The following is a 14,143-nucleotide window of genomic DNA, read 5'->3' as shown; positions in this document are numbered from 1 at the left end:
CGAGATGAAGTTCACACAATATTACAAAATAAAGTTGCAAAATACTTCATAAAATATCCCATTTTGTTTTCAAAAACTATATACAAGTATGTGAGTATTCAATGATGTTTATGTGTGTATGAATATACATATGTATTCACATATATGCATTTGTGCATAGAAAAATGCCTAGGAAGACCCATACCAAATTAGGTTATTCCTGAGGGATGGAAATAGGGTTAGGGAATAAGGAGAAATCTAACTTTCTACATATTTATGTTTTGTTTGAATTTTGTCAACTAGCATTAATTACTTTTGAACTTTCATCACAATAAAACATTTTAACAAAATTGGCACTTTTGTAATCAAATCAGTTATAATTTATATATTTTAAATAAGAATAACTACATATAGTTATGAGGTGATTATTTCATTTAAAAATTTTGGCTAGGGTCTTCCTGGTGGTCCAGTGGTTAAGGTTCCACCCTTCTACTGCAAGGGATGCAGTTTGATCCCTGGTCAGGGAACTAAGATCCCTCACGTCACTTGGCAAAAAAAAATTTTTTTTAAATAATAAAAATTTTGGCTAGAAGACCTATGATAAAATTATGGCAACTGTAAATCAAATCACCACTGAGATTCAATGGGGTACTCATGACACAAAAGAATATATGCAAAGAAAATCTAATCAGGGTAAGTGAAGAGTCATTCATTTCTGGGAGAGAAAACCTAACTACACCATAGCAAATCACATCACAGAGGGAAAACTGTGCTTTTACTTTTTTTGATAGCATTACCTCCAGGGTTTCTCAACTCCTTGAGAAACAAGGGTTGAAAATCATAAATATTAGAGATTTAAGATAACTCATGTATTATTTAGTTAAATCCCCTCACTTTATAGCTGAGAAAACAGGCCCAGAGTGGTGATGCAATTTGCTTAAGGAGCTATAGCCATCTAATAGCACAGCCAGCTCTGAACCCAGGCTCCTCTTCCAGGTTTAGTACTTTTCTACTACTTTTCAGATCTTCCTGGGTCTTTATTCTGATGACGTATTAGGGAATATTTTTAAGTCTTATGAATATTAGATAGGACAAAAATGCATAACAAAATATTTAATAATATCCCTCCACTAGCACAGATGATCAAAGTTGACTGTATTTGGACAAAAGAAATTACTGGATAAGAAATAACATTAAAAAAATAACATTTTCTTGAAAAGTAATGCATAAATTTCTGTGAATCTAACTATTTTACTATTCACTTAAGAACTACCATTTTATCCAATTTGATTGTTCTTCAATTGGCAGTGCCTCTTAATCCTTTACCTTCAGTTTCTCTATATTAAGTAGTTGTTGATCTATATACGAACACTTAAAACCACCACAGAAGTACATGTTTAAAAGAAGCCTGTCATGATTTTAAAACTCCTTTATTCTGTATAATGTTAGTAATTACCCGTTTGTCTCTTTTGTAAGGAATGACTTTTCTGTTCTCAGAAGGGTAGCTAGATAGACAGACAGGAGGGACAGAGAAAATAAAAGTAAAATAGGGAAAAAATTTTTTGTATAATGTAAAAAAAGATAAGAAGAATGAGGGGTGGTGGGTGGTCTGGAAGGGAGTGGCAGAGAACCACAAGCTAAATTAGTCACAAAGTGTTTGTATTTTTAAAGTAAACTTGAATACTGTGATATATAGGTGGACTACTGCTAAGTCGCCTCAGTCGTGTCCGACTCTGTGCGACCCCATATACGGCAGCCCACCAGGCTCCTTCGTCTCTGGGACTCTCCAACTTCAGGCTATAATTAAAGTGGTATCCAATTTTAGACTCTATGACTTGGGGACATATGAGGACCTTGGAGAGATTTCAGAATAATAAAGATAAAAGGGTTAAAAATGAGTGAAGTGAGGAAAACTTAGAACTGTTATTGTGTCTGAGAAGACCAGAGATGACTCAACAATCCTCAAAGATAGGAAGAAATATCTATTTCAGTCAGCAGTTAGTCTGCATTTCTAAAGCAAAAGAGTAATTTTACTTAAATTATTACAGCATGTATTTGAAGATGGAAATGCCTTACCTAGAACACCTCATCAAACAAAAACTCCAAAGAAGCCTGAATGCTGTTCATCTCTCCCATCCTGTACTAGCTCAATTCATCTCAAAGAAAGGTTCAAAGGGTAGCTAAGCCATCTTTGGAATGTGAAGATTTAGACTTCCCTTGGGTATAGCTACTATATTCAAAAATTTTTGTTAGCCTTTGTTGCCCAGCTCCCAGTGAAAAGTTGAGTTGCTTCTGTGCTATGGAAAAAGAGGATTAATTAGTAGTAAATACCTAGATACATGCATAAACTTGAATTTCTTATAAAAAGTATGCTTCTCCTTCTTATTGTTCATGGGCTTGGATTTGGGTTCTTTCAGAACCCAGTTACATTTGAATACAAAGAAATAATTTACCTGACTGACATTAAAAAGAAAAAAAGTTAGGACAACTAACTAGATATATCTGGACCTCTTAATTTGTCTCTAGCATTTTTTGTCTTATTGAGATATCTCCTGAACTAAAGTATAAAGTCTATGAAGAAAGAGAACGTAATCATTTTATTTGTACCTTGAGCACCCACCCCATCACAGCCCAACTTTTAGCATAAGGCTTGGCGCACAGGCAGCTATTGATTAGTACTTGTTATATATGGTTATCTGTCTAAATTTTGTTAATATTTTTATAGCTGCTTTTTCTGGTTATTCTATATTCATTATCTAACACTGCTGCCTATGAAGGCTGCATTTCTCTTATTACTCTTCCTTTTTCTCATCTCATAGAAACAGCTATTCTTCCCTACTCCCTCAGATATCTTTAGGCATCTGATTCCCAAATCTCTTTAACTTCTTCAATTCAGTCCCCACTCTTCTACCTGGACTCAAATATCACTGTTAAGTCATCTTAATTCATAATGTTTTAATGACATCACTTTCTATACCTTTTCTTTTCATGCTCAACTACATGATTAAAAGTAGCTTTGACTTCCCAAATGCCAAGATTCCTAACTAACCTCTCATTTCAAACCTTTCCCAAAACCCACTTTGTGCATGAAGCCATTTGAGAACCCACTGGTCAAGTGAAACTATCCATCCATCAAAAATTCTCAGAGTTTACTCACTTTTCTGCCTACATCAAATTTGTTTGAAAGGAAAACATCTCAACTGAGGTAAAAAGCCTATGAAAGAAAGTGTTTGTAGGGCGTGTGTGGATGTGTTGGAGGATGAGCGTATGCACACGTTTATGTACACATATAGCATTTGCATATACATACACACACATACTATAAATATATTTTGCCCAAATTAGCACAAACCCACAAGCTTAAAAACCAAATTTGCTAAATCTGACCCAAACCACAGTTACTGAGCCCTATGGCTACTTCCTCCAAGCAGATGCATTACCTCTGTGACAAAGTCAATTGAAAGTTGCAAAAAGGACAGGTAAATACTGCTACAGGTAGCTTGGATTCTGCTTTTTAAAAATTTAAATGTAAAAATTACTTATCACTTTAGGACATTGACCGTGTTAATATAATTCTGCACAATACCCAGAATATTCTAGAAACTAAAAAGTACTAAATTTACAACTTAAACAGGAAAACAGAGGCTTGCTTCACAGTGGTTTAATATGAACAGAGTTGAATATGACATTGTCTGACAGAAGAATGAACATTTTGCTGAATGAAAGCCCCGAGTCAGGATATATACACAGCAGAAATGGGACCTAAGGCTCTCAGCACTTGTGCACAATGAAAGAAGGAATCTTTAAAAACAAATAGTAACAGAGGATACAGATGAAAAAGGCAGCAACAACACCAACACTGGAAAGGTGGGAAAGGGAGCAGAGCGTCTCTCTAGGGGCTGCTCAGGCCTGGTAGCTGGAGAGCTGGTCTGTCTCAGGGAACTTCAACATATAGACGGACTTAAACCCCATGTTAAAATCCAATCCTTAACCTCTCTGTTCAGGGTCTTGTCAGAATCAGTAATCCTTTACCCCAAGACCCTATATAAAGAACTCCAACCCTTCCATGACAGGAAGTCTAAGCAAAGAGCCCCCACTTTTGACCTGACACCAGAGTTAACCTGCTCCCATCCCACCACTTGGGATAAACATCAGGCCCCAGCAAACAAACCACCACCTCCCAGATAGAAGCCCAGGAAAGCTTCCAGCCTCAAGAAGCTGCTTCAGACTCTAAGATTTAGGAAATCTATACCCAGCTGCTAACCCTAGCTCAGCTTCTGGGGAGAATGCTGGGGTTCCATGGGAAACAAGTGCAGGCAGTTCAATAACCCTGTGACCAAGCTGGGGAGGGCAGTGACACCTCTTGCCCCTAAGCCCCACTCAACAGCTCAAAGTGCTTAGGAGAAGTCAGACTGTGTGGTTTGTTCATGTGTTTCTACCTTGTGGCAGCACTAAATAGGATGGGGGGGGGAGAATGGAAGGAAGAGAGTGGTGATGTTCTTCCCTACCACTGGGAGGTACCTAGAAAATGATCCACTCCCACACTTCAGGGAGTTACCTGGCAGTGGTGAGTTTCCCCCAGCCCTCAAGTCACCAAACCTGCAAAGCTAAGCCATAAAAGTAGTGAGGGCTTGGGAAGGGAGAACTGCTGGCCCAGCCCATACTGACTCACCTGCTGGTGAGCAAGAAACAGGCAGCCAGAGTGAGGAGCCACAAAGGAGGGGCTAGGCAACAGGATCTCCCTGACTGTCCTATGGCTTTCTTCTGACTCTGAAGCAGCCATGATTATGGGCCCAAAAAACCCACACACCTTGCTCCATAAACAGACTGCTTAGACCCTAGAATTACTGCCATGAAAAGCAACAAGGAACAAGGGAGAGAGAAAGTAAAACAAAAGAAACTCTTGAGCAAACTGGGAAAAGGCCTAGAGAAAATGAGAGCTTCAGGGTCTCTGCCACCTTCCCCAAAGGAAAAAGTTCATGCAGGTAGGAAAGGCAGGGTCTTTCCCTGCTCAGTGTTCCTGGTTAAACCTAAGAGTAAGAAAAATCCCCTGGACTTGCAGCATCAGTATGTATCCAAGTGCCCCACCAACACAAGACCCACGCCCCCAAGGTTGGCCTTCTGGTATGGGTAAATGCCCAAGAAATTGCCTTCCAGTCCAATACCCCCACCCACCCCACCAACCCCAAGCAAAGGGCATCTGCCTGTGGTTTCCCACCTCTCCTCAGAGAAGAGGATCCTAGTAGAGTGCCCATGGTATAGTCAGGTACCAAGGAACACAATGCCAGACAGTCTATCAGGCCAGGGGATGGACAGACAACTTCAGATCAGAGAGAGAGAGAGGCTTAGTGTAAAAACCAATGTCATTTCAGCAGGAAAGTAGAGGGCAAGTGGTGAGAGGGGCTCCTACTGGCGCACCTTCCCGGGGACGTAGTTCCTGTCAATTGCCTCCTCCTGCAGGAACATGTGTAGGCAGCGTTCGTTCTGAGCCAGTGGGTGCCCAGCAATTCTATAAAGAGATCAAGATGGTTATCAGTAGTTTTTGGGACCAGAGAGAATTCACAGAGGGGCAGGGCTGTGGATGTGGAGAGGGGAAGAAGGGCAAAGTCAGCCCTGAGGTTCAAGCAAGTAAAGGACAGCAGCTGGGCACCATTTCAACCATAATACTGCAGAGGGGAAGGGGACAGAGAGGTAAGGTAGGGGCAAATTCCTAGACACATCCAACATGCAGTGTTTCCTCAGGCCCTGGGGTACAGGATCAGAATTTTGTTCAAAGGAATGGAGTTTTACTGTCCAGTGGCCCCAGCACACAATCAGCACCACATCACATTACCCATTACAAAAGAGCAGAGAGATGAAACATACAGAAAGACTATGATGGCAAAAGTAGCAAAAGGAACCCCCAGGAACTTGGCTTACTTGTTAATAAACTGTTCCAGGCCCTGCCTCCTTTCTTCAATAAAGGACTCCTCAAAGATCCCTTCGTCTCCTCGGAAAGGGAGCTGCCGCTTCAAGGCTTTCCCAGGGAGTGGTGGTACTACAATCTGTAGGCAGACGCAAAATATCCGTGGTAACGCATTGTACATTTCATTTCCTATTAGGAATAGGGTCCATCCTATGCCATAGTTCAGCAACTTGCAAGAACTGAGATCATAAGAACAGTCAGGGGTGTGGAGAAAAGGGAACCCTCTTATACTGTTGGTGGGAATGCAAACTAGTACAGCCACTATGGAGAACAATGTGGAGATTCCTTAAAAAACTGGAACTAGAACTGCCATACAACCCAGCAATCCCACTACTGGGCATATACACCAAGGAAACCAAAATTAAAAGAGACATATGTACTCCAATGTTCATCGCAGCACTGTTTACAATAGCTAGGACATGGAAGCAACCTAGATGTCCATCGGCAGATGAATGGATAAGAAAGTTGTGGTACATATACACGATGGAATATTACTTAGCTATTAAAAAGAACACATTTGAATCAGTTCTAATGAGGTGAATGAAACTGGAGCCTATTATAGTGAAATAAGTCACAAAGGAAAACACCAATAGAGTATATTAATGCAAATATCTGGAATTTAGAAAGATGGTAACAATGACCCTATATGCGAGACAACAAAAGAGACACAGATAAAAAGAACAAACTTTTGGACTCTGGGACTCTAATTTGAGAGAATAGCACTGAAACATGTATACTACCATATGTGAAATAGATGACCAGTCCAAGTTCGATGCATGAAACAGGGCACTCACTCAAAGCCGGTGCACTGGGACAACCCAAAGGGATGGGAAGGGAGGTGGGAGGGGGGTTTGGGATGGGGGACACATGTACACCTGCAGCTGATTCATGTCAATGTATGGCAAAACCACAATATTGTAAGGTAATTAGCCTCCAATTAAAATAAATTAATTAATTTAAAAAAAAAGAATAGTCAGGATAGCTCAGGTCAAAAATTAATCCAACTCTGTTTCTGCAGGAGGACAGGTTTACCATCTCAAAAGAAAGGAAATAAACTTTAAATATTCTTCACTGTAACAGTCCACTACCATCCAAGAATTTAGCTCAACTTCCCATTTTCAGCACCTATAGGAATTAAGTTGTATGATTTTTCTATCTGCTGAGTCAAGTAATAATTTTTCTTCACAATTTCTCCTGAACTTCCCACTTTCAGGTCTCAAAGGGTATCACTCAGATCCAACATATTGGGATTTGGTAGATAGAGTATGTTCACCCTCCTTATTGCCTTCAAGATTTTATAAACCTATGGAGATCTCCTCTCCCAACGGTCACACAGGGAACAGGGCCATACCTTACTATCTCGCTCCAGCTCATTTTTTAGCCATTCAAAGTCACTGTAGCGCCGTCGTACACAGGACTCCTTTAGTTTGAAGATAGGTAGGTTTGTCTACAAGGAAGAATGAGAGAAGAGAGATGGTAAGTAACACTCAGCCTGTGACGGCCACCTGTCACAACCACTTGAACACGTCTTAAGAAAGAAACAGCTCCTAAGGACCATGCTCCTATAACCCTTTCAAAACACAACTGGGTGAATACCAATCCTCACCACATTCAGCCTTGTCAGAGACGGTGATCAGAAGTCCCATGCTGCTTAGAATTTATCCCACAAATAGACTTGAAGTTATACATAAATATGTGTGTACAAGGGTTTTCACTGAATTTTCTCATTTGTAATAATAATAAATGTCCATCAATAGATAATTGGTTACATAAATTTTGGTACACTTGCAGAGTGGAATACAACTATGAAAAGAATGAGAAAGACATATATGTCCCAATACAGAAAGATATTAAGCTGTGGTACATATACACAACGGCATATTACTCAGCCATTAAAAAGAATACATTTGAATCAGTTCTAATGAGGTGGATGAAACTGCAGCCTATTATACAGAGTGAAGTAAGCCAGAAAGAAAAACACCAATACAGTATACTAACACATATATATGGTATTTAGTTAATCAGTAAAGATAACCCTGTATGCAAGACATCAAAAGAAACACAGATAAATAGAACAGTATTATGGACTCTATGGGAGAGGACGAGGGCGGGATGATATGAGAGAATGGCATTGAAGCATGTAAACTATCATACGTGAAATGAATCGCCAGTCCGGGTTCAATGCATGATACAGGGTGCTCGGGGCTGGTGCACCAGGATGACCTGGAGGGATGGGATGGGGAGGGAGGTGGGAGGGGGGTTCTAGAAGGGGAACACATGTACACCCATGGCGGATTCATGTCAGTGTATGGCAAAACAAATACAATATTGTAAAGTTAAAAAATAGATAAATAAACTAATTTAAAACAAAAAAAATCAAAAACAAAACAAAACAAAATTAGGACAAAAAAAAATCAAGGCACAGAACAGTATATATAGTCTGTGTTTTTAAAAGGGATATGTATATGTGTATATATTTATATTTATGAATTAAAACATTTATGAAAAAACACTGATAATAGTGACTGACTTTGGAGAATAAAACTAGACAACTGGAATGGGAGGTCACATTTTTCACTGTACAACTTGAGTTTATAATGTGCATGTATTACATTTTCAATTGAAAAGTGAATTTACAGTCCCTGTAAAAAAACAAGAGATAAGCACCTCCAAAGTATGCTTTCCTTTGCTTTTCCTGTCCAAATCCTTTCCATTCTAAAAGTCCTAGCTCAAGTCCCACTTCATCCAGGAAATCTGTCCTGACAACACTGGCTTAATTTATTGGTCTCCTCCTCTGAACTCTTAGGACACCTAAGACTTTGGTATTGCCTGACACACTACTGTTTTATGCATTATGTTAGTCTTGTTGCCAAAGTAAATTATAATTTCATTGAAATCAGGAGCCATGACTACTGCTGCATCTCCCTAAATGCAGATTATGCAAGTTACTCAATAAACACGCAATTGATTAACAGTAAACTATGTATCTGTTTACCCTCCCCTTATCCAGAAAGTGCAGCAGAAATAGCAATTACATTAAGTTAGCTTTCCATAGTTTGCTCCCTGATATACATCAGCTGATTCCCACATTTTAATCACTGAGAATTTTCCCAAGGCTCCACTGGCAACATGAACCTCCGACAAACAAAAAGCCCTGATCTTCACTCTTATCTATAGGTTCTAAACAGAAATAGCCAAACAAATGTATTAATACTGACTATACTTCCTACCAGTCAATTCAAATCAGTAGATGGAAATAAAAGGAGCTAGTTTTTCTACTTTCTCCACAACTAACTCAGAGCAGGAAAAGGGCATTGGCACTATGCTGGAGCTTCACACATTCCTTGCTATGTTACGTTCTATAGTCCTCAAGTCTGGATACTGTCTTTTCAGGATTTAGGTATACAGCATCAAATAATAAAGCCAAATAACTGGCCAACTTACATTAGTTACAACTCTACTCAGGACCAAGATCCCAGGAATGGCAGTGGATTGAAGTGGAGTGAGAAATATGTAAAGTAGTATCTTACTACCTATTTTTTTAGAAGAATAAATAAGAAAATGGAAGTAGTTTCTTCAGAAAGAGGAACCTCCAGAAGGCAGGAGAGGGAGACCTCATTGTTACAGTACAGCTGACCCTTGAACAACACAGTTTTAAATCACATGGGTCCACATGGGTCCACAGATTTTTTTTCAATATATACAGTATATCATTTTTGTACCTTTTGAATTTTGTACCATGTGCATGCATTAACTATTCAAAACAAGCCATTATAGAGAACATTCTCAGAATCCTGCACACAAATATATATATGTATCAAATCATCACATTCTATACTTTAAACCTACACAATGTTATCACTGACTCAATGGACAGAATTTGAGCAAGCTCTGGGAGATGGTGAAGGACTGGGAAGTCTGGCGTGCTGTAGCCCATGGGGTCGCAGACAGTCAGACACGACTGAGCAACTGAACAACAACACACAATGCTATCTGTCAATTATATCTTAATAAAGCTGGGAGTAAAAATAATCATTCAAGAAAAAAAGCCATTCAGTATCTTGAGATTCTAGGTTTCCACCAGAGTTCATTACAAATACTGTGATCCCCAAACAGTAGAACCTTAACTAGTAGGCCAACAGAAAGACATAAGGAAAAAAGTGCTCAGTAGATTCTTCCAAAACACAGTAAAACCACCCACTGTCATTTTGTGGACTTCCTCCTTTGACTTACAAAAATGCTATTGTTTCCCTATCCCCACAGGATGGTGACAATAATGGCCTTTCATCTCATTACCTAGCCATCTAAGGAAGGGGCTACTATGTACTAGAATACTCTCTCAGCTCCAACCTACAAACTGTATGAGGGAGACAGGATTGTGTAGTACAGGATACACAGTCCTTTGGCTCTGATCAAAACAAAATCAAGGGAAAGGAAAGAAAGAAGCAAAGTTCAAGTCCAAAGGACAACTGACATTTGAAAAGTCCCATACATATCATGTGAAGTCACCAGAACACCTCTCCAGACTCATTTCTTGCAGGGGTGAGGGGGGTAGATATTCCTTCCCTGAGCTATTATTATACAAATGAAAAAAGTCAGTGCCATCTGATTCTACCATACACAATGCCCAACTCCCAAAGCCCATTCTCTGAGCCTCATACTCCCTATAATACCTACCATGATCAGTCACTTAAATTAGCAATTTAAAACCACATGATTTCATCAATTTCCCCTCAGAGCTCAACAAAATATTAAAAGTCTATATAGCCATACAAATTAACAAAAATACAAATTAATTCAAACCCACAGAATTAGGAACTGTCATCAATCTTATCATTACCATACAATCAGTAATTGTGGAAAGGTCTGATGAAAAGCTTAGTGGGTAAAAAAAAACTTGCACACTAAAGTTTTGCAACTAAGCATTGCCAAAGACACTACAGTGTAGTGGAAAGAGTATGATGGGCTTCGGAAGATCTGGGTTCAAATCCCAACACTGCCACTTATTAGCTATGTGTACTTGGGCAAATTACTTATATTGCATTCCTCCTTAGTTTCCTATCTGTAAAATGGTGTTTTTGTAAGGATTTAGAGATTAAATCCTAGTTCAGTGCCTGACACACGACAGGCACTAGATGAACAGTTCTTATTATAAGTAGAGTAGCGAACAAGTCCATTCATAATCCCTACAGCTCTTGGGTAATACATCAAGACAACGTCTCCAAAACCCCACAGCAGAGTTCTTACACTGAACAAGTTATGCCCAGGCCTCCTTAGGTAATTAAGTTCTCTACCATTAACAGTTCCCAGATTTTATCATATTTTGAGGGATCTAACATCCATTCTTCCCCAAAGAGATGATTTCATACAATTCTTATATAGACGAGTTTTTCTCATTTTTTGCTATTCACGTTTCTTTCTTCAGTTTCGACTTTGCCAAACTTGGAATTTGGAGATCATTGCTTCCCAGTTAGATTTCAAAGTTCAGCTGGGACAGCATACTCTCTCATTCAATTCATTCATTCAAAAATAAAAACATATACACTCTTTTAGCTCTTCAAATGCTGTTTGAGCAGCATGCTGTCCATAGAGAATATTCTGGCCCTCTAGTCTGAGAAGAAAACATAAGGAAAATTAGGAAATGGCTCTCAACCTTTTTGCCTGTAACCACTTCAGTGGGGGCAAAGAACCTGCAAACCATGTACTATGCACATTCCATCCTTGCATGGTGGACTAAGAACTAGAGAATAAAGTCCTCTGTAGTGCACACTGGAAGACGCCACTCCTAGGGCAGTACTTAAACGTCATGTATTAAAGTTGACTACAGACCAAGGACTAATATAATGAATCCAAAAGGTTAATCTAGGGCAGAAAGGGCAAATGACCATTCATATCCCAAATGAGAGCCAGTAAATACTGAAATAAACATTCTGGATACTTCAAATCTAAAGGGTCAACACAAGATGAGGGCAGCGACTAACAATCCACCAATCCAAGTTGCAAGGTCAGGCTTTCCAGTGAGCATGTAGTACCTGAGAAAACAAGCACTGAACACTTCTCTCTTTCAGATGTTAATTCTACACAAGTCTGGGAAGCACTCAAGGAGCCTCCCCTTCTTATTTCTGCTCCACCAAGTCCACTGTCTCCTTTTCCCGTAGTCTCTCTTCCCTTTAACCCAGGCTTTGCTCAACCCCATCATCCACGACAGAAGATGAGATTGTTGCATGGCATCACTGACTCGACGTGAGTTTGAGCAAGCTCTGGGAGCTGGTGATGGACAGGGAAGCCTGGTGTGCTGCAGTCCATGGGGTCGCAGAGTTGGACACGACTGAGCGACTGAACAGAACTGATCATCCACGGAGACCTCATTAGGAAGAAGTTGGGCCTTCCTGATCCCCTTCCTCAGACTGACTTCCCACAACCTCGTTTTAGGACCCCGCAGCATATCGCTTTGGCTTTCCATCCCCCAGCCCTCTTCCACTCTTTCTTCCCTCCTTCTGATGCTACAGTTCTGATTCCTACTTCCTGGAATTCCTCACTCTAATCCTCTCCACCCCCACCGTCTCCAGCCATGCTTCCTTCTTGCTCCTGGGTACTTGTTTTCCCTCAGGCTGGTCATCGGGCCAGGAGTCCCCCCTCAGGAGTTTTCTGCATCCTCAGGCCGCAACCTTGTGTGCAGACCTCTCAGCAAACCTACTAAGCCCCTAACCCCCAAATGACCCCTCAAGTGTTTCCTCCACCATTAGCCTTCCCTATGGCAGTCTTCCCCCTCTCCCCCTCCCGCCCTTCCCGCCCAGCCGCCCGGTCCTCCCTCAGCTGTCTCCCTCACCCCGTGACTCACCCGCATGCGAACCTCATAGGTGGTGAAGCGCGCGCGGCCCACGCCCACCGTCTGTGGATTAAAGATGTCGATCTCCAGGAAGTTACTCGGAGGCCCGTAAGCGTCGGTCAGGTCCTGCGGCTTCGAGTTAAGGCGCCGAGTGTCAGCTACTGCCGTGTCCGACATCTTTCCGAAGGAGAGACCCAGACCGGGGAAAGGGGGGGGTGGGGGACAGAGGCCGAAGACAGAGAGCGCGCACGGCCCCTCCCGCTTGCAAAATAACCAGCCAACCCACAGACGGCGGCGCCGCGCACGCGCGCCCACGCACGCACGCACGCACGCGCACGCCGCCACAGCCAAGGGCCCGGAACCCTGAATAGCGGCTACGCTGACGGCTGGCACTCCTGTACCAAGAAGGCATCATTTAGACTTCCGGGCGGTGTGTGCGACTGCCCCGGAACCTGCATCTCCAACACGCATTCCCCCAGTATCCTAGGAAGCACTACAGGGGAGATCCGCCAATCGCTGCTCCTCAACCCAAGAAATGGTTTTATATTATGCATCCATCAGTAGTGGGCACTGCCCCGCAAGCTGGGATCCTACAGTGATAGGCTGAAGCCCCGGGACCTGAATAAGTCCTGGTTTTGCGCGAAAATAGAAGGGTGGTCTCCCGAGGGTGGGGTTCCAACAATAGTAAAAACGTAGAACGCAGCCTGGCCACTTGTGCCACGGATAGTTTCAATTCATTTCACACGCAGTTGAGCACTCAGTGAGCGCTACTTATGATGCCAGGAAAGCAACAAGGATGAGGTAAACAAAGATGATTTCTCATTCTCAGTTTTCAGGAAAATATGGACATATCTTCATCCTCCACTTGTTGCCACATAAAAGCTAATTTCAGGTATACTCAGATATTACATTTCTCGGCAAACTGAGAGCATTTATTTCAACACCTTCTATCTCTAATCTGCAAAATTCCATACTTGGCACTGCTCTGAGGTTGCTTACAGCCCATTATGGAAATAGAATATACGTCTACATGAGAATATCTAAAGAAATACTAATACTTATATGACTGATTTGCACATGACCCACATGAAGACGGTAGTGCCCACAGTAAAGGTGGTAGTTTTAAGTCATTCTTTCTCCTCCTTTCTCTAGCCCTCTTCTACTAAAAAAAAAAAATCCCAAATCATTGATGCCTGAAATTCTTTCAACAGAGTACATGGCCCTATAATTTCACAGTTAAGCTTTTTAATTCAATTTAACTGATATCTCCTAAGCAACTACTTCTGTGTTAGTGCGTGGGTGCTCAGTCGCTCAGTCATGTCCTACTCTTTGCAACCCTATAGACTGTATCCAGACAAGCTCCTCTGTCC

At 41.2% G+C, this 14,143-nt stretch overlaps 1 protein-coding gene across 12 annotated transcripts in view; it reads right to left on the bottom strand.

The window, feature by feature from the left end:
* The window catches only part of SNX12 (sorting nexin 12), a 72,174-nt gene extending 59,115 nt beyond the window's left edge, over positions 1 to 13,059 (bottom strand). For 7 of the 12 annotated variants that reach the window (XR_014075949.1, XM_081566301.1, XM_081566303.1 and 4 more), the window contains exons 1-4: positions 12,786 to 13,059; positions 7,296 to 7,391; positions 5,899 to 6,023; positions 5,398 to 5,488 (exon numbers count right to left, since the gene is read on the bottom strand). Coding sequence is in view for 11 of the 12 variants with exons in the window: in XM_081566301.1 (XP_081422427.1) it covers positions 5,398 to 5,488; positions 5,899 to 6,023; positions 7,296 to 7,391; positions 12,786 to 12,950 (477 nt within the window). In the remaining variant the exon portion in view is untranslated. Of the gene's footprint in view, positions 1 to 3,625; positions 5,489 to 5,898; positions 6,024 to 7,295; positions 7,392 to 12,785 lie in introns of those variants that run through there. The other 5 variants (XM_081566305.1, XM_081566308.1, XM_081566309.1 and 2 more) reach the window with 4 other exon arrangements.
* Positions 13,060 to 14,143: the final 1,084 nt, after the last annotated feature.

Source organism: Giraffa tippelskirchi, chromosome X (genome assembly GCF_054371585.1).
Source record: "Giraffa tippelskirchi isolate mGirTip1 chromosome X, T2T-mGirTip1v1.2.pri, whole genome shotgun sequence".
Lineage (NCBI taxonomy): Eukaryota > Metazoa > Chordata > Mammalia > Artiodactyla > Giraffidae > Giraffa > Giraffa tippelskirchi.
This window is presented reverse-complemented; position numbering and strand designations above follow the sequence as displayed.